The 20,687-nt window shown below is 40.0% G+C and overlaps 1 protein-coding gene across 1 annotated transcript in view; it reads left to right on the top strand.

The window, feature by feature from the left end:
* The window catches only part of LOC109579165 (SLAM family member 9-like), a 108,755-nt gene extending 89,674 nt beyond the window's left edge, over positions 1-19,081 (top strand). Inside the window, exons 3-5 of the mRNA XM_070784289.1 lie at positions 11,060-11,356; positions 12,973-13,362; positions 13,638-19,081. Coding sequence (XP_070640390.1) covers positions 11,060-11,356; positions 12,973-13,226 — 551 coding nt within the window. The 3' untranslated portion in view covers positions 13,227-13,362; positions 13,638-19,081. The remainder of the gene's footprint in view (positions 1-11,059; positions 11,357-12,972; positions 13,363-13,637) is intronic.
* Positions 19,082-20,687: the final 1,606 nt, after the last annotated feature.

Here is a 20,687-nt window from a genome sequence, read left to right as displayed (position 1 = left end):
TTCATTGCTTTTTATGGCTGGATAGTATTCTGTTGTATATATGTAGCACAACTTCTTTATCCATTCATCTATTGATGGACAGCTAGATTGCTTCCACGTCCTGGCTATTGTAAATAGTGCTGCTATGAACATTGGGGTGCATGTGTCTTTTTTAAAGTTTAATTATTTTTTAATGTTTGGAGTAGCTTTATTCATAATCACTCAAAATTAGCAACAGCCAAGATGTTTTGCTAAAAACAGCTATCAAAAACAGACACATTTTTAAAAAAGTTATGTTATATCTATACAATGGAATTCTAGTTGGCAATAAAAGTAACATTCTTGATGCATGCAACAGGTGGATGAGTCCTAAATGTATTTTAAAGTGAAAAAAGCCACATCCAAAAGACATGTGTCTTTTTGAATTATGGTTTTCTGAGGTGTGTGTCCAGCAGTGGAATTCTGGGTAATACGATAGTTGTATTTTCAGTTTTTAGGGAACTGCTATGTTGTTCTCAATAGTGGTTGTGTCAATTTACATTCCCACCAACCGTGCAAATTCTACACACCCTCTCTAGCATTTATTGTCTGTAAACTTTTTGATGATGGCCATTCTGACCTGTGTGAGGTGATGCCTCATTATAGTTTTGAGTTGCACATCTCTGGTAATGAGCAATGCTCACTATCTTTTCATGTGTTTCTTGGTCATGTGTATGTCTTCTTTGGAGAAACATGTATTTAGGTATTCTGCCTATTTTTTTTTTTTTTATTGAGCTGCATGAGCTGCTTGTATATTTTAAAGATTAATCTTTTATTGCTTCACTTGCAAATATTTTCTCCCATTCTGAGGGTTGTCTTTTCATCTTGTTTATGGCTTCCTTTGTGTGCAAAAGCTTTTAAGTTTAATTAGGTCACATTTGTTTATTTATAAATGTCATCTTGTTTAATTGTTTCCTGTTTTGTAGTTCTTTTATTCCATTCTTTCTCCCTTACTGTCTTTCCTTGTGACTTGATGATTTTTCTGTATTAACGTGCTTTGGTTTTTACCTCTTTTTCTTGCATGTATCTTTTTTAGGTGTACTCTTTGTGGTTACCATGCAGCTTATATAAAACATACTTATAACAGCCTGTTTTGAACAACTAATTTAATTTCAGTCACATACAAAAACTCTACACTTTTACTTTTACTCACACACACACATTTTATATTATTATGTCACAATTTAAATTTTTTATATTTTGTACTAATTAGCATATGTTTATATTATAGTTATTCTGAATACTTTTGTCTTTAACTGTCATATCAAAGTTAAAAAGTGGTTTATGCACCACAATTACAGTATTATTGCAATATTGCATATTATATTTATCTATATTGTCAGTGAGATTTATATTTTCATATGATTTTGTATATATATATATTTTTTCTTTTTTTGAAATCCTATCAATGCCTTTTTTAAAAAATTTTATTTTATTTTTAAACTTTACAATATTGTATTGGTTTTGCCAAATATCAAAATGAATCCACTACAGGTATATACGTGTTCCCCATCCTGAATCCTCCTGCATCCTCCCTCCCCATACCATCCTTCTGGGTCATCCCAGTGCACCTGCCCCAAACATCCAGTATCGTGCACCGAACCTGGACTGGTGACTCGTTTCATATATGATATTATACATATTTCAATGTCATTCTCCCAAATCATCCCACCCTCTCCCTCTCCCACAGAGTCCAAAAGACTGTTCTACACATCAGTGTCTCTTTTGCTGTCTCGTATACAGGGTTAATGTTACCATCTTTCTAAATTCCATATATATGCGTTAGTATACTGTATTGGTGTTTTTCCTTCTGGCTTACTTCACTCTGTATAATAGGCTCCAGTTTCATCCACCTCATTAGAACTGATTCAAATGTATTCTTTTTAATGGCTGAGTAATACTGCATTGTGTATATGTACCACAGCTTTCTTATCCATTCATCTGTTGATGGACATCTAGGTTGCTTCCATGTCCTGGCTATTATAAACAGTGCTGCGATGAACATTGGGGTACACGTGTCTCTTTCCCTTCTGGTTTCCTCAGTGTGTATGCCCAGCAGTGGGATTGCTGGATCATAAGGCAGTTCTATTTCCAGTTTTTTAAGGAATCTCCACACTGTTCTCCATAGTGGCTGTACTAGTTTGCATTCCCACCAACAGTGTAAGAGGGTTCCCTTTTCTCCACACCCTCTCCAACATTTATTATTTGTAGACTTTTGGATCGCAGCCATTTTGACTGGTGTGAAATGGTACCTCATAGTGGTCTTGATTTGCATTTCTCTGATAATGAGTGATGTTGAGCATCTTTTCATGTGTTTGTTAGCCATCTGTATGTCTTCTTTGGAGAAATGTCTATTTAGTTCTTTGGCCCATTTTTTGATTGGGTCATTTATTTTTCTGGAGTTGAGCTGTAAAGGTTACTTAGGTCCCATTTGTTTATTTTTGCTTTTATTTCCGATATTCTGGGAGGTGGGTCATAGAGGATCCTGCTGTGATGTATGTAGGAGAGTGTTTTGCCTATGTTCTCCTCTAGGAGTTTTATAGTTTCTGGTCTTATGTTTAGATCTTTAATCCATTTTGAGTTTATTTTTGTGTATGGTGTTAGAAAGTGTTCTAGTTTCATTCTTTGACAAGTGGTTGACCAGTTTTCCCAGCACCACTTGTTAAAGAGATTGTCTTTAATCCATTGTATATTCTTGCCTCCTTTGTCAAAGATGAGGTGTCCATATGTGCGTGGATTTATCTCTGGGCTTTCTATTTTGTTCCATTGATCTATATTTCTGTCTTTGTGCCAGTACCATACTGTCTTGATGACTGTGGCTTTGTAGTAGAGCCTGAAGTCAGGTAGGTTGATTCCTCCAGTTCCTTTCTTCTTTCTCAAGATCGCTTTGGCTATTCGAGGTTTTTTGTATTTCCATACAAATTGTGAAATTATTTGTTCTAGCTCTGTGAAGAATACTGTTGGTAGCTTGATAGGAATTGCATTGAATCTATAAATTGCTTTGGGTAGTATACTCATTTTCACTATATTGATTCTTCCAATCCATGAACATGGTATATTTCTCCATCTATTAGTGTCCTCTTTGATTTCTTTCACCAGCGTTTTATAGTTTTCTATATATAGGTCTTTAGTTTCTTTAGGTAGATATATTCCTAAGTATTTTATTCTTTCCGTTGCAATGGTGAATGGAATTGTCTCCTTAATTTCTCTTTCTGTTTTCTCATTATTAGTGTATAGGAATGCAAGGGATTTCTGTGTGTTGATTTTATATCCTGCAACTTTACTATAGTCATTGATTAGTTCTAGTAATTTTCTGGTGGAGTCTTTAGGGTTTTCTACATAGAGGATCATGTCATCTGCAAATAGTGCGAGTTTTATTTCTTCTTTTCCAATTTGGATTCCTTTTATTTCTTTTTCTGCTCTGATTGCTGTGGCCAAAACTTCCAAAACTATGTTGAGTAGTAGTGGTGAAAGTGGGCACCCTTGTCTTGTTCCTGACTTTAGAGGAAATGCTTTTAATGTTTCACCATTGAGGATAATGTTTGCTGTGGGTTTGTCATATATAGCTTTTATTATGTTGAGGTATGTTCCTTCTATTCCTGCTTTCTGGAGAGTTTTTATCATAAATGGGTGTTGAATTTTGTCAAAGGCTTTCTCTGCATCTATTGAGACAATCATATGGTTTTTATTTTTCAATTTGTTAATGTGGTGTATTACGTTGATCAATTTGCAGATATTGAAGAATCCTTGCATCCCTGGGATAAAGCCCACTTGGTCATGGTGTATGATCTTTTTAATGTGTTGTTGGATTCTGATTGCTAGAATTTTGTTAAGGTTTTTTGCATCTATGTTCATCAGTGTTATTGGCCTGTAGTTTTCTTTTTTTGTGGGATCTTTTTCAGGTTTTGGTATTAGGGTGATGGTGGCCTCATAGAATGAGTTTGGAAGTTTACCTTCCTCTGCAATTTTCTGGAAGAGTTTGAGCAGGATAGGTGTTAGCTGTTCTCTGAATTTTTGGTAGAATTCAGCTGTGAAGCCGTCTGGACCTGGGCTTTTGTTTGCTGGAAGATTTTTGATTACAGTTTCAATTTCTGTGCTTGTGATGGGTCTGTTAAGATTTTCTATTTCTTCCTGGTCGAGTTTTGGAAAGTTGTACTTTTCTAAGAATTTGTCCATTTCTTCCATGTTGTCCATTTTATTGGCATATAATTGTTGATAGTAGTCTCTTATGATCCTTTGTATTTCTGTGTTGTCTGTTGTGATCTCTCCATTTTCATTTCTAATTTTATTAATTTGATTTTTCTCCCTTTGTTTCTTGATGAGTCTGGCTAATGGTTTGTCAATTTTATTTATCCTTTCAAAGAACCAGCTTTTGGTTTTGTTGATTTTTGCTATGGTCTCTTTTGTTTCTTTTGCATTTATTTCTGCCCTAATTTTTAAGATTTCTTTCCTTCTACTAACCCTAGGGTTCTTCATTTCTTCCTTTTCTAGTTGCTTTAGGTGTAGAGTTGGGTTATTTATTTGACTTTTTTCTTGTTTCTTGAGGTGTGCCTCTATTGCTATGAACTTTCCCCTTAGGACTGCTTTTACCGTGTCCCACAGGTTTTGGGTTGTTGTGTTTTCATTTTCATTTGTTTCTATGCAAATTTTGATTTCTCTTTTGATTTCTTCTGTGATTTGTTGGTTATTCAGCAGCGTGTTGTTCAGCGTCCATATGTTGGGATTTTTAATAGTTTTTCTCCTGTAATTGAGATCTAATCTTACTGCATTGTGGTCAGAAAAGATGCTTGGAATGATTTCAATTTTTTTGAATTTACCAAGGCTAGCTTTATGGCCCAGGATGTGATCTATCCTGGAGAAGGTTCCATGTGCGCTTGAGAAAAAGGTGAAATTCATTGTTTTGGGATGAAATGTCCTATAGATATCAATTAGGTCTAACTGGTCTATTGTATCGTTTAAAGTTTGTGTTTCCTTGTTAATTTTCTGTTTAGTTGATCTATCCATAGGTGTGAGTGGGGTATTAAAGTCTCCCACTATTATTGTGTTATTGTTAATTTCTCCTTTCATACTTGTTAGCATTTGTCTTACATATTGCAGTGCTCCCGTGTTGGGTGCATATATATTTATAATTGTTATATCTTCTTCTCGGATTGATCCTTTGATCATTATGTAGTGACCTTCTTCGTCTCTTTTCAGAGCCTTTGTTTTAAAGTCTATTTTATCTGATATGAGTATTGCTACTCCTGCTTTCTTTTGATCTCTATTTGCATGGAAAATCTTTTTCCAGCCCTTCGCTTTCAGACTGTATGTGTCCCCTGTTTTGAGGTGGGTCTCTTGTAGACAGCATATGTAGGGGTCTTGTTTTTGTATCCATTCAGCCAGTCTTTGTCTTTTGGTTGGGGCATTCAACCCATTTACGTTTAAGGTAATTATTGATAAGTATGATCCCATTGCCATTTACTTTACTGTTTTGGGTTTGAATTTATACACTGTTTTTGTGTTTCCTGTCTAGAGAATATCCTTTAGTATTTGTTGGAGAGCTGGTTTGGTGGTGCTGAATTCTCTCAGCTTTTGCTTGTCTGTAAAGCTTTTGATTTCTCCTTCATATTTGAATGAGATCCTTGCTGGGTACAATGATCTGAGCTGTAGGTTATTTTCTTTCATCACTTTAAGTATGTCTTGCCATTCCCTCCTGGCTTGAAGAGTTTCTATTGAAAGATCGAGAGTGGGCTAGCCAGTAATCACTTTCTTATGTGCATTCCACAACTGGACCGCTCAGAGATGTTCACAGAGTTATACAGAGAAGAGAAGAAGGAGGAAGGAGACTGAGGTGGCCAGGAGGATAAAAGGGGGGAATGAAAAGGAGGAAGACAGATCCAGCCAGTAATCAGTTCCCTAAGTGTTCTCCACCATCTGGAAGACACAGAAATTCACAGAGTTGGGTAGAGTAGAGAGGGGTTAGGGAGGAGACACAGGCGACCTGGTGGAGAAAAAGGAGAGTCCAAAGGGAGAGAGAGCAGTCAAGCCAGTAATCTGTCTCCCTAGTGAAAAATGGGTACTGAAGATTGGGTTCTTAAAGGTACAAAAGTGGTAACAAATACATAAAAGCAAAAATTAAAAATCCAGAGTAGAGTTTGGAATTTCAAAAATATAATGTTAAAGAAAAGAAGGAAAAGAAAGAGAGAGAGAAAAAACAAAACAAAACAAAGGCAAAGTCGCAAAATTATAAAGAAAATATAGGTACAAAATTGATAACAAATACCAAAAAGCATAAAATAAAAAATCTAGACTAGAGTTTGGGATTTCAGATATACAATGTTATATAAAAGAAGAAGAGAAAGAAAGAGAGAAAGAAAAAGTGACAAAAATTATAAAAAAAAAAATATAGGTACAAAATTGATAACAAATACCAAAAAGCTAAAATTAAAAATCTAGGGTAGAGTTTGGAATTTCAAAAATACAATGTTAAAGAAAAGAAGAAGAAGAAAAAAAAACCAAGGTCACAAAAATTATAAAAAATGTATATATGAAGTTTGTTTTAAAAAAAATAGGGTCTTTTTTTTTTTGCAAATTAATAGTAGGTTATAAAAGTGAAAATTAAAGGAATAATAGAGGACTTAAAATTTTTTTAAAAATTAAAAAAAAAAAAGAAAGAATAATCGTAAAAATAGTAAAAATATATCTAGGACTTTTTCTGGTTTTGTTGTGGGTATTGTGGGCTCAGTTCATTTTCGGCTAGTTCCTTGGTCCGACTTATATTTCTCAAGATCTATAGGCCCCTTCCTATGTAGTCGGTACTAACCACAGGGTTTAATCTATTGCCTGTAGCTTCCAAGGCGATTCCCTCTGTTATAGCTTCTGTTTGCTGGTCTCTTCAGTGTCTGGTTTCCGCCCTGACACAAAGGGGACGGTGGTGGACACTTTTTTTTTTTTTTTTTTTTAGGCTCACTTGTTCAGTAGCGCTGTGGGGAGGGAGGGATGCTGCAAACAAATAACACTGGCGTGTGCTTGCAGTGCCTCAGCCACACTGGGTCTGACCCCGCTCATGGTGCGTGTAGCCTCCCTGCCCACACTACTCAGGCTCTAGGTTGCTCTGCCAGGAACCATCCGTGGCCGGCCCTGGGCTGCTTGCACCTCCCAGGTCCAAGCCACTCAGGTTCAGGCACTCGGGTAGTCCTCAGAGGCGCAGACTTGGTTGGGCCTGCGTTTTGTGCCCTTCCTAGGTCTGAGCAGCTCAGGTGATGAGGTGTTTGGTGAGCATGGTTGCTGCGACTTATTGCATCCCCGCCGCTTGGTTTTCTGGGTGTACAACCAGCAGACCTTCTCAGGCGGATGCTGACCATCCAGACCCCCAAGAAGTTTTAGTTAGCATAGAAGCCTGCTTACAGTTTTATAGATAATGTCTCTCTGGGGCTGCGATTGCCCCTTTCCAGCTCTGGCTGCCTGTCACCAGAGGATGATGGTCTGCAGCTGGCTATCTCTGTTCAGTCCTTTGTTCCGTGCGCGGGCCTGGCGGTGTCTTAGGTTAGGGCTGGCTTTTCACGTGGTAGATATCCTACAGTCTGGTTTGCTAGCCCAAATTATTTCCCTCAGATAGTGCTCGGGGTATTCAGGCCAGATCCTTACTCTAAGTGATGCAGCCCGTGTGGCGCCTCCCTGCCCAGCCCCCGCTTGCTAGTGGCGTGTGCAGGCGTCTGTGCTGCTTCTCCGCTGGGGGAGTTACCGTAAGGCTCGTAATCTGTGGGTTTTAATTGTTTATTTATTTTTCCTCCCTGTTATGTTGCCCTCTGTGCTTCCAAGGCTCGGCACAGATTCAGCAGTGAGAAGGTTTCCTGGTGTTTGGAAACTTCTCTCTTTTTAAGACTCCCTTCCTGGGATGGAATTCCGTCCCTCCCTCTTTTGTCTCTTTTTTTTGTATTTTATATTTTTTTCTACGTCCTTTCGAAGACTTGGGTTGCTTTTCTGGGTGCCTGATGTCCTCTGCTGGTATTCAGAAGTTGTTTTGTGGAATTTACTCGGCGTTTAAATGTTCTTTTGATGAATTTGTGGGGGAGAAAGTGTTCTCCCTGTCCTACTCCTCCGTCATCTTAGCTCCTCCCTTGATTTTGTGTATTTTTAGCATCTTTTTATTTCAACTTTAAGAGCTCCCTTTGGCATAGCTTATAAGGCAGGTTTAATGAGGAAAACTCTCTCAGTTTTTGCTTGTCATGGAGAGTTTTTATCTCTTCTTCTTTTTTAAAGAACATTCTTACCAGGTATAATAATCTTGGTTACCAATGGGGTTTTTTCAGTACTTTGAATACATCATTCCATTCTCTCTTGGTCTATAAGGTCTCTGCTGAGAAATCTGATGATATTCTTATAGAGATTCCCTTGTATATGATGTTCTTCTCTTGCTATTTTCAAAATTCTGTCTTTGTCTTTGAATTTTGAATATTCAGTTACTATGTGTCTTGATTTATACTTCTTTGATTCTACCATCATGAGACCTTTGGGCTTCATGAATCTGAATATCCATTTACTTGCCCAGACTTGGGAAATTTTCAGCCATAATTTCTTTAAATAAATTATCAACACTTTTTCTTTGTATTCTCTTTGGAACTCCCATAATGTGTGTATTGATTTTCCTATAGTATCCCATAGACTTTTAAAATTCTTTTTCCTTTTCCTACTCTAACTGGATAATTTAAAATACTCTGTCTTTGAATTTCTTGTTCATTTCTTCTGTTTGGTCAAATCTGCTAATGAGACACTATTCAATTTTTAATGCAGTCGTTGTATTTTTAGAACCAGAATTTTTGTTTGGTTCTTCTGAATGTTTTCTATCTCTTGCTGAACTTCTCATTTTGTTCACAAATTGTTTTCCAAATTTTACTTAGTGATCTGTCTGTGTTCTTTGGTAGTTTGCTGAGCTTATTTAATATGATGATGTTGAATTGTTAGGCAATTCATAGATCTCTATTTCTTTCTGATTGGTTATTGGAGTTAGTTTTGCTCCTTTGGTATTGTCATGTTTTCCTGATTCTCCATTCTTGTAGCCTTGCATTGGTGTCTGTGTATTTGAATAAGCAGTCTCTTCTTCCAGTCTTTTAGGGCTGGCTTTAAGGGGAAAAAAGACAGTCACTGTAAAGCTCAACAAAGTTTGAGGCTTCAGCTGTAGAGGCATGTGGGATGTTGGTTGCAGGAGTATGTGAGGTTCTGGATATAGGGTTGAATTGACCACCATCTGTGGGTATATGTGAGAAATGGTTTTCAGTGCCATGTGTCCCAGTTGCTGCGATCTCCTTCCACTTATACTTGTTTGGAAAAGAACCCACCTGCCAATGCAGGAGACATGAGACTCAGGTTCAACCCCTGGGTTGGGAAGATCCCCTGGAGAAGGGCATGGCAATCCAGTCCAGTATTATTGCCTGGAGAATCCCGTCAACAGAGGAGCCTGGTGGGCTACAGTCCATAGATCTACAAAGAGTTGGACACAACTTAAGTGACTTAGCACGTGTGCATGAAACCTCAGATAATGTCCTCACTGTTCTGGGTGCCGTGAGACAGAAGCCAGCTTCCCAGGCAATGCCTCACAAATTATGGGGAAGCTAGACTGTCACTTTATTCCCTCTTCCTCCTGTGGGAAAAGTCACAGTCTAGAGGTATCTCTCTCAGCACTGAGTCATGCTGGTCTGGGATCAAGGTGATGAGGTAAAGCAAAACTGTTCTTACCCTTTCCCTACGGCTGAACTAGGATTTTTGGTCCATCAAAGGGCCGGAATCCCCCAAATGAACTCTGAAGATCTCTTAGGGCTATTTCTGACCATGGATAGTTGTTAAAATCATAAATCCTGGTGTCTTGCTGGCATCAGTGACTTCTTTCTCTTTTAAGGAAACTTAGGATTGCATTTTGCCCAGATAATCCAGAATAATCTCATTATTGTATGGTTAACTTATTAGCAGCTTTCATCCTATCTGTTACCTTGATTCACCTTTTCATGTAATGTAACATATCCACAGATTCCAAGGATTAAGACATGGATATCTTTGAGGGGCCATTATTCTACCATGATTTGAAAATCCAAGTGTAGTCAGTACCCAATGAACACTGTCTTCTTGCTCAGAGCCTATCTGTTAATGGCCTCACTCAGAAAAGACACCACAATTTACCTCTTAAATGCTATATGAGCATAGGAGAAAGTTTACACTGCAATGCTTATTAAGGAACCCATTTAGCAAACACTGTCTTTCTCTAAAAATCCTCCCTGCATAGGGAAGTATCCTATGGAGAAGACAACTCATAAGTCCCCATGGGATTTCAAGGCAGCTTGTAAATCTGTCACTTTTCTTCCTGTCTATACCACAAGTTCAGTGGCATGTTCTAACCACACTTGGAATTGTCATTCCTAGTTGTAACCACTGCATTTCCCACAAATGTCTCTACTTTAGGAAGCTAGTGCCTTTCTCTGGCCTCCCAAAACTAACCAGATGTCCTTCCCCATAAGAGTTGTGCTGTCCCAAGCTTTAACTCAGCTGGAGACACAGGGTAAGGGCCATGAACCAAGACAAGCCCTTCTGTCCCAAGCTTCTTTCTCTTCTGGGAAAAAAAATCCCAATTTTTTAACAAAATAATAGGCCTTAAGAAAATTAAATCTAAATTTTATTTTCTTGTGGCTGATTTTTAAGGCTTGTGAAATCTAGTGACGTTGCATAGGGCCTAACACAATGGCCCCATTCCTAGTCTCTTGGTGAATATTTAGCTTTAGGAAAATTATGTTTTAAGTGTAAAATGCACCCACTTTCTTTATAGGAGAAGGAAATGGCAACCCACTCCAATGTTCTTGCCTGGAAAATTCCATGTACAGAGGTGACTGGCAGGCTACAGTCCATGGGATTGCAGAGAGTCAGACATGACTGAGCAACTATCACTCAATCCCTTACTTTCTTTATAAGGCTTCCTCATATGCCTTGGCTTCAGTGAGGTAATAGATATTAAACTGTGGCATGTAAAGTTTTCCACATATGTGAAGTTTAATTCTTTTGTTGCCTCCTACCCCAGAGCCTTTGCCCTCTCCCCAGATTCTGGTGGGATCAACATCCATCACACCAGACTGGTGCAACGTCACCCTGGAGTGCAGAGCCTCTGGGGCCACAGAAGACCTGAATGTGACCTGGGAGAAGAAAGGCCTCCCCAAAGAATGGGAGCAGAGAAGGACATTAGAAGCAGCCTGCAACTCATACATTCTGGCTGTGAGCGTGCCGAGAGGCCAGCCCCATGCCATCCTCATCTGTGTGGTCAGCAACCCGGTGGAATATAAAACTGCTTCCTTCGACCTTGGTGGAGTCTGCGTCCCTGGTGAGTGCAATCTGCCAGAGGGGAGGAGCACTTTCCGAGCTCAGATGGCACTGAGGTCTGGGGGTTCAGGGCTTTTCTTCCCACCATTTTCTTAGCACTGCTTTCTGACCACTTCATACAAGAGTCTAGGAAAAACATTCAACTTACCTTTGCTTTTCAGTGTGTCTCACATCCATGACCTGCTCTAAACTGCTTGCCCCTGCTAGCCCAGGTAGTCATTTTTCAGTGCTTCTCTCCACCACTATCCAACATCCATTGTGCATTCAGCATGGTCTTCAGGAAAGTAATCATAATGGGTCATTGTGGCTTTTCTTCAAGTCTGACCTCCATGACTTCCTGTGGGATGTCATGGACGGGCTCAGACGCTCCTCTGTCCACATTTCTGACCTTATTTATACACTTACCACTGAATTCCTTGTTTGTCATTCCAGAATGTGCCCTGCTTTTGCAAGTTTTTGCACCTCTGGACATGTTGTTTCCTTGACCATCAGCCCTTCTTCATCCTGTGTCCTTGACTTCCTGTCTCATTCTTCATGGAGGATTCTCCTCAGCCACTGCAGATATGTGGGCTGTGAAAATGCATTCACACATGGCCCTGCCCTAAGATAGGCCCCATGATTGGTCTAAAAATCTGCTAATTTGTCTAAATTCTACTGATGTCTTAAAATTTTAATAAATTTTTAACAAGGAGTCTGCCTTTTCATTTTGCACAGAGCCCTGCAATAATGTAGCCATCCTGCCTTCAGGCATCGACTCCCTTGGGGTGTCTGTGGCCACCCCTACACTGAGTGCTGATTATCTGTTTATGGATTTGTCTCCTGCATGGACAGGAACACTATGAAGGCAGGAGCCATGTTTTGTTCTCCTTTGAAACCCTGTGGAAGCACAAGCTCCTGGCCAAAGTTTATGTAATCAAAGTTGCATTGAATGAATGAATAACCTTATCCTGTGTGCGGTCTCACCCTCTGTAAACCATCCTCCATGAGCTGGTGCAGGGATCTGAAATGCCAGGATCTCTTAAAACATCTGTTAATTGGACCTCTCTACTCCAAGGCTAGAGTATCAGGTAATTTTCAATACTCAGCATTACCCACAAGCCCTCACTAATTCCCCTCACCTACATCTCATTCCCTGCCCAGTCCTGCCTGCTGCAATAAAGCACTGGCAACTCCCAGGGGCTGGCTTTAGATACTACCGTTTCCCAAATGCAGCATCCCTCCTTCCTGGAATGCTGTGCCCTCCCTGAATATCTGGGAAACTGCTGCTCATCCCTCAAGGTCAGTTTATGCATCACCTCCTCTGGGAGACCCTCCCTGAGGACCTCTGTGCAAGGGGTACAGCTCTGTTTTACTGCAATCCCTCTGGTTAGCAAAGTTTGATATTTTATCAGTCCTCTACACTGGGAGGCTCCATCTTGCTCATCTCAGTACCCCTGGCACCAAGCAAAAGTTCCAGGACCTGGTTGAATGAATGATACTACCAGGCTCCTCCTTCTTCAGCTTCTGAACCAGGAGTCTTTAGACTTCTACACCTACTGTCTATCTTCCTTTGGCAGTGGGTATCTCAAGTTCTCTCTTGACTTTAACTTATTTGCCCTCTGTGTTTGAGGAAAACAGATTCAGCCAACCAGGCGAATGCTGACCTCCTGCCAGACATCCTTAGGGTAGTCGCAGCTGTGTTATTGATCCTCGGAGGTGGACTGTACCTTTGGAAGATACATGAGAAGAAGATGAAGACTGGAAGAGGCAGGTTGCCCTTCTCCTTCCAGGCCCACATACCTCTCTTTCTTCACTGGATTCTTGACATCCTTTCTCCTACAAAATGTCCCTGCAGAGGGATTAGTGGGTGTGGCCATGGTCTGTGTCCATAGCAGTGGAAGAGGGTACAGATTTCCAAGGCTCAGATTCAAGCCACTCTGCCTATCTCTCAGGTGCAAGATCACAAGAGGATGATGATGACAGCATTCAGTATGCAGCCAGCAGGAATCTCTAGAGCACATGGACAAGGTGAGACCTGGGCACTGTGCTTTTCCAGGTCTCTCACTGCCTGGCCTGGGTTTGTCCTATCTAGTCACTGATGATTCTTTTCCTACTTCCTCTTTAACTCTTTCCAGACAATCGAAAGTGTTTTATAAGAAAATTTACTTTTGGGAAAAATATACCTCTGGGCACTTAGGGGAATTCATAAGTATTACATGTCAATAGCACTGATTCTTTTCTGGTTCTTCTAGGGCTCCTCTAACACTCAGCTATTTCAGGAACCTTTTGTCTTGCATTTCCAGGTTATCAGGGAACAGCATCCAGGTTATCAGGTCACAGAAAGAAAAGTGACCTTCCACTACTATCTACAGTGAGGTCTGTAAGTCATGTCATGCCATGAAGATAATTTAATTGGAGGAAACAGAAGAATTGGCACTCCCAGGACACCTCTGCCAGGAGTTTGACCCCTGAAGGCACCCGCCTGCTCCGCCTCTGGTCCAGTTCCATCTGCCCTTTGTCCGTTACTTGGGCCTATGTAGCCTTATTACTTCCTCTGACACCTCTCCAAACTGCCCTTCTGTTCAGGATCCTCACAGTCACAGGATGAGCACTCCTCCTCTGCCATTGACTCAGCTCCTGACCCCTCACCTTCTGAAGCTTTCCAAAGAAGACTTTTCTGACTGTGTTAATCCCCACAGCCTCTGCTGTTTGGTTGGTGTGTGTCTTTCCTTAAGAGCATGAGCCCAGGCATGGGGACTGTGTGAAGATGGCCATGCCACAGAGGAGGGAGTTATGACCTTGGTGTTGAATGCTGAGTTGGGGGTCAATGGAAGGAGCCTGGGTAGGTATGAATCTGTAAAGGACTGGCCTGAGGATTCTGTTGCACCTTACATAGAGCAAAGCATGTGTGTCAAGCAGTACACTTGTACTGGGAAGAATGTCTAGTGTATCTTATAACCTTCTTCTTGGTTACTTGTGTTAACCTGGACTTTGGCCTCAACTTGGCCCATGGGCCCCAAATCCACCTTTTTGTAAAGTGGGAAGAGGAATTTGTAACTCTTCACCCCTTCCAGGACTTAATTTTCTCAGAAAATAATCCTAGAACCTAGAAGTCAGGAATTGCATTCTTAGGAAAATAGCTTCGGCCTGTCCCTTTCTGGGATAGGGGTACTTGGTCATGATGATGAATGTGCAGTATCCTCTGACCATCCTCGATGAGGCTTCCAGGGGATAGGAAGAGTGAAGTTTGTAGGAAGATCTGAACCAGCCCTTTCTGGTCTTTTCTATTGAAGAGTCTTTCTGGCTTCAATCTAAATGTCAGCCTCCTCTTTGCTCACTTACATCTCTTTGTCCAGAAAGATGGCTCCCTTTCCCTGCTCCTTGCTCCCACCTCTGCCTACTGGAATCCTATCATCCTGCCCAAAGCCCTCTTCCAAACCACATGTTCCATGAAGCCTATCTGGTTCCCAAAGGTTTAGAAATGGTCTCTCCTATATCTGACCTTTTCAAACACTTTGGAGGTCCTGAAACAGTCTTCCCTGGATTGGTCATGAGTCTTTCCTGCTGGACTCACCTCGGGCTCCCTCAAGAGGGTGTTGGAGCCACAAGAAGCCAGCGCCAAGGAGACAAGCACCTCTGTCTGTGAAAGATCTGGGCAACCCTTCTTTCCAACTCCTGGGGGACTCAGCAGACTGAGACCAAGAGCAGAGGCTGTTGAAGGTTTTTCTGGCAGTGGGTCCACAAGGAAGCAAAGATGGATGTGATGACCTCCAGCAACCCCACCTGTCCCAGAGGTTGGAGGTGGGGATATCCTCAAACCAGCTCCAGCCTCACATGGCCTGAAGACCTGTTTCAGCTGCACTGTGGTGTGTGAGAACTTCTCCTTTCTCTGGGGGTCCTCACCTCCTCAAAGCTCCTGATTCCTGCCTTGGGTCCCAGCTGTTGTGTAAGAAGTGGGCTCAATCTAATAGTGAGCTGCTGTGGTTTCTTAACTGCCCCAGATTCTTGAGTCACTTGGTTCTCCTCCTTGCTCAGCTCGGTTCAGCTGCTTCATATCTGCCTTCAGACTGTCTAAACATGGTTCCTGCTGAGGGCTTGAGCATCATGAAGCAATGCCATGAACCTATTGGATATATATAATCAGGTGAGAGGGGGAGGTAGGGGATCTGCAGTAAGTCACCTTTTCTGATGTCCTATCTCTCAGGTGGAGCAGAAACCTGAGGGAGAGATAGACACCATTTCTTCACAGACTTCCCATGTAACTGGTCTTGCTGGGCATCAGTGCCCATAAGCTCAAGAGCATTGTAAGATGGGACCATCCAGTAGCCATTCCCACTCCACCAAAAGTAGAAAAAAATAAAATTAAGGGACATGGGTTTTTCCAAACCTATAGTCAATCAGGGTTTGTTCTATGCACTTTAGAAATAGTATTCTTCTAATCTTTATAAGGACACTCTAAGGTCGGTATAATTATTCTCATTTGAATAACAGGAAACTGATATCTCAGACTAGTTTGTTGGTAGAGCAAAACCTTAATCTAACAAAGTTCACAGCTTACCCCTTTACCATTAGTCACTGGAGACCTTGGAATTCTAGAGTATTCAGTTGGGACTATCCAATTTTTCCTCTCCCAAGGATCTTGGACTCTGACTGAGGTGCCTCAATATCCTAATTGATACGGAGCAGCTGGTGGGTTAAAAAGGATTACTCCTGAAGTGGACAATGTGGCCTTGGTGGGTGGGAAACCATAGAATGAGCCATCTTGACTTCTGATGCAAATGAAACATTTTAAGAGATGTTTCTCCCTCTTGCGTCTCTTTCCATGCAAGGTGTGTGTGGATGTCATCACCTCATCTTCAAACCAGCTTCCTCTTTGCAATGTTATTCATAAAATCATTCAACATTCAATAGGCTTTCCATAAGTCTGCTGCTAAGTCACTTCAGTCGTGTCCAACTCTGTGCGACCCCATAGACGGCAGACTACCAGGCTCCCCCATCCCTGGGATTCTCCAGGCAAGAAAACTGGAGTGGGTTGCCATTTCCTTCCATAAGTCTATGTTTGCCTTTAACAATTCTGTGAGCAAAGATCCCCATTATATAGATGAAGACATATAACCCACAGATATTAGGTACTTCCATAAAGTCTCATGAGTGTAAATGATTTGGGTCACAGGCAGTCATAATTTCATTCATTTTGACTCCTTCTCCCCCATCCCAGACACCCAACCAATCACCATGTGCCATTGAGATAATCCTCATTAAGTTTCTTGTATTCCATTCTCTTATTCTTTTAACCCCATTGTCTACCTAAAAGATCTACTACTTACATGACACCTTCATTTGGATGTCTACTACTACTACTAAGTCGCTTCAGTCGTGTCCGACTCTGTGCGACCCCATAGACGGCAGCCCACCAGGCTCCCCCGTCCCTGGGATTCTCCAGGCAAGAACACTGGAGTGGGTTGCCATTTCCTTCTCCAATGGATGAAAGTGAAAAGTGAAAGTGAAGTCGCTCAGTCGTGTCCGACTCTTTGCGACCCCATGGACTGCAGCCTACCGGGCTCCTCCACCCATGGGATTTTCCAGGCAAGAGTACTGGAGTGGGGTGCCATTGCCTTCTCCGTTTGGATGTCTAGCATGTCTAAATTTGAACTCCCTAAATGTTCTTTCCATATACATCCATTAAATAAATGTTACCTCTGTCCTTCCTTTTGTTCTGGCTACCAAACCTTGGTGTCATCCTTAATTCTTTATTTATACTCCAAACTCTCTCAGCAAATACTAATTATTTTTTTATTATATATATATAAACACATACATATAATATAACTGTCACTACCTATTTGATCCAATATGATCATCATCTCTCATCTGCACTACTGCAATAGTCTCACAGTCTTTCCGTTTCTGCTCTTGGTCTCTTAAAAACTGTTCACAAAATACCATCAAAAGTGACCCCTTCAAACGTTTCATTTCACTACTCCTAAGACGAATATTCTTCCTTCACTCCCACTTTTCCTGCAAGGCCCTACACCATCTGACCCCATCTTCCACACTCCCTTTTTTTCTTAGTCCACTCTAGGACACTGGGGCTTTTTGCTATACCTTTAACATAACAGTCATGCTCCTGCCTCAGAGTCTTTGGTTCTGCCTAGAATACTCTTATTCCAGGCATTTATATGTCTCATTCTTACCTTCTCACCTTCTTCAGGTCATTGAACAAATTTTGTCTTCTTCACCCCACTATTTAATACTGCACCCTTCTTCTGACACCTCCTCACTCCTCCCTGATTTGTTTTATCTACAGCACTCATAATAAGGATGTACTTAATCTAGGCTGTCCTCTAAGACAAATATGCAAATCAGTTCTCAAACAGTAACCTGCAAATGCTAGTATACAAATATCATTATTATCCCCAGGAAATTGCAACACTGATAAGTGAATGAACTTGCTCCAGGTTATATAGCTAATAAGTTGGCAGAGCTATGATTTAAATGTTTGAGTCAGCATCAAGTTTCTGATCTTGACCACATTATGTTGATTGAATAAATTATATGAAGGGATACTATTTAGGATTAAAAATAATGAAATACATCTTTATATATTCAAACTGCCAAGTGTCTATGAATATTAAATGTTCTAATCTATTGTTGATTCCTTATAGTGCAGTTTTTAGTTCAGAATAAAAAAATGCATGAACAGTGAGATGTTGAACAAACATTTTTTTCTAAAAAAAGTACCAAATAGAAGTGAGGAACACAATAACTGAACTAAAAATTACACTATAAGGAGTTAATAATAGATTAGGTGCTACAGAAAAAAAGATCATCAAACTGGAAAAGAGAAGAGTGGAAATAACTCAAGCTTAATAGACAAAAGAAAAAATTTAAATTATGACCATTTAAGAGACTTTTAAGACAACATCAAGCATACTAGCATTCATAGGACAGGGGGTCCCAAAAGAATAAAAGAAAGAGAAATGAGTACAGAACATATTTGAAGACATAATAGCTGAAAAGTTCCCTAATCTGAAAGAGGACACAGGCATCCAGCTCCAGAAAGAACAGAGTCCCGAGGATGATCAACCCAAATAGAATTACACCAAGACACAATGTAATTAAAATTGGAAAAATTAAGATAAAAAGAAAATATTAAAAGCAACAAGTTATGTGCAGAGAAAAATCACATAAGACTGCTGCTGCTGCTAAGTCGCTTCAGTCGTGTCCGACTCTGTGCGACCCCATAGACATAAGACTATCAGCTGATTTTTCAGCAGAAATTGTTGGTCAGAAGGTGTGGCATGATACAGTGATGAAAGGGAAAAGCCTTCAACCAAGAGCACTCACCTGGCAAGGCTCTCACTCAAAGTTGATGGAGAAATCAAAATTTTACAGGCAAGCAAATTCTAAAAGAGTTCAGCACCAACAAACCAGCTTCATAACAAATGTTAAAGGAACTTTTCTAAGCAAAAAAAGAAAATACCACAACTAGAAATATAAAAATTACAAAGGTTAATAGTAAAGGCAGATATATTGTAAAGATAAGAAATCATCCATACACAAAGCTGGGAAGAAGGTTAAAAGAGAAAAGTAGTAAAAATTATCTACATTTACAATAAGCAGTTAGGGGATGCACAAACCAGATGTAAAATGTGATATCAAAAACAGTAATAATTAAGGGAGGAGAGTACAAATGCAGGATTGTTAAAATGCATTTGAACTTAAGAGATCAGTAACTTAAAATTATATATATATATATATATATATATATATATATACACACACACACTTATGCCAATATATATGCCTCATATACATTTAAGCCTCATAGTAATCACAAGTCAAAATCTATAACAGATTCTCACACAGAAAGAGAAAAGAATCAAATCATAATACTAAAGATAGTTATCAAACCAAAAGAGAAGAGAGCTAAAGAACAAGAAATAAATAAACAGGAACTACAAAAACAATGAACAAAATGGCAATGAGTACATAATTTTCAATAATTACTGTAAATTTAAATGGACTAAATGTGTCAATCAAAAGACATAGAGTGACCAGATGGATATCCCCCTCAAAAGGATCCATATGTATGATGTCTGCAAGAAGCTCACTTCAGCTCTAAATACACACTGAATCAAAATGAGGAGAAGGAAAAAGGTTTTCCATGCAAATGGAAACAAGAATAAGCTAGGGTAGCAATACTTACATAAGACATCATATACTTTAAAGCAAAGACTGTAACAAGAGACAAAGAAGGACATTATATAATGATAAAAGCATTAATTTTAGGAAAAGATATGACAATTGTATTAATAACTGTATTTGCCCCAAAACAAGAGAACCTAAAGCAAATATTAACACACATGAAAGTAGAAACTAACAGTAATACAGTAATAGTAGGGGACTCTGACACCACACTTACATCAATGGAAAAATCATCCAGGCGGAAAATCAATAAGGATACATTGACCTTAAATGATACATTGACCTTAAATGACACATTAGGTCAGATGGACTTATAGATCTACATAGAACATTCCATCTCAAAGTAGAAGAATACATATTCTTTTCAACTGTGCATGGAGCATTCTCCAAGACAGATCATATTCCAGCTACAAAACAAGTCTCAGTAAATTTGAGAAAACTGAAATCATATTAAGCATATTTTCTGACCACAATGCTTTGAGACTACTATGCTCATAGTATTCTGACTACAATGCCATGAGAACAACTACCAAAAAAAAAAAAAAAAAAAAAAAGAAACCCACAAACATGTGGAGACTCTTGTCCTTAAGCCTCTTATACTTCTCCATCAGAGGGCAGACAGACTGAAAACCACAATCATAGAAAACTAATGAATCTGATCACATGGACCACAGCCTTGTCTAACTCTATGAAACTATGAGGCATGCCGTGTGGGCCCACCCAATATGGATGTGTCATGGTGGAAAGTTCTGACAAAATGTGGTCCACTGGAGAACGGAGTGGCAAACCACTTCAGTATTCTTGCCTTAAGAATTCCATGAACAGTGGAAAAGGCAAAAAGATAGAACACTTAAAGATGAACTCCCCAGATCAGTGGGTGCCCAGTATGCTACTAGAGATCAGTGTAGAAATAACTCCAGAAAGAATGAAGAGACAGAACCAAAGCAAAAACAACACCCAGTTGTGGGTGGGACAGGTGATAGAAGCAAGGTTTGATGCTGTAAAGAGCAATATTGCATAAGAACCTGGAATGTTAGGTCCATGAATGAAGGCAAACTGGAAGTGATCAAACAGCAGATGACAAGAGTGAACACCAACGTTTTAGGAATCAGCGAACTAAAATGGACTGGAATGGGTGAATTGAA

This window comes from Bos indicus, chromosome 3 (assembly GCF_029378745.1).
Source record: "Bos indicus isolate NIAB-ARS_2022 breed Sahiwal x Tharparkar chromosome 3, NIAB-ARS_B.indTharparkar_mat_pri_1.0, whole genome shotgun sequence".
In the NCBI taxonomy this organism is placed as follows: Eukaryota; Metazoa; Chordata; class Mammalia; order Artiodactyla; family Bovidae; genus Bos; species Bos indicus.
This window is presented reverse-complemented; position numbering and strand designations above follow the sequence as displayed.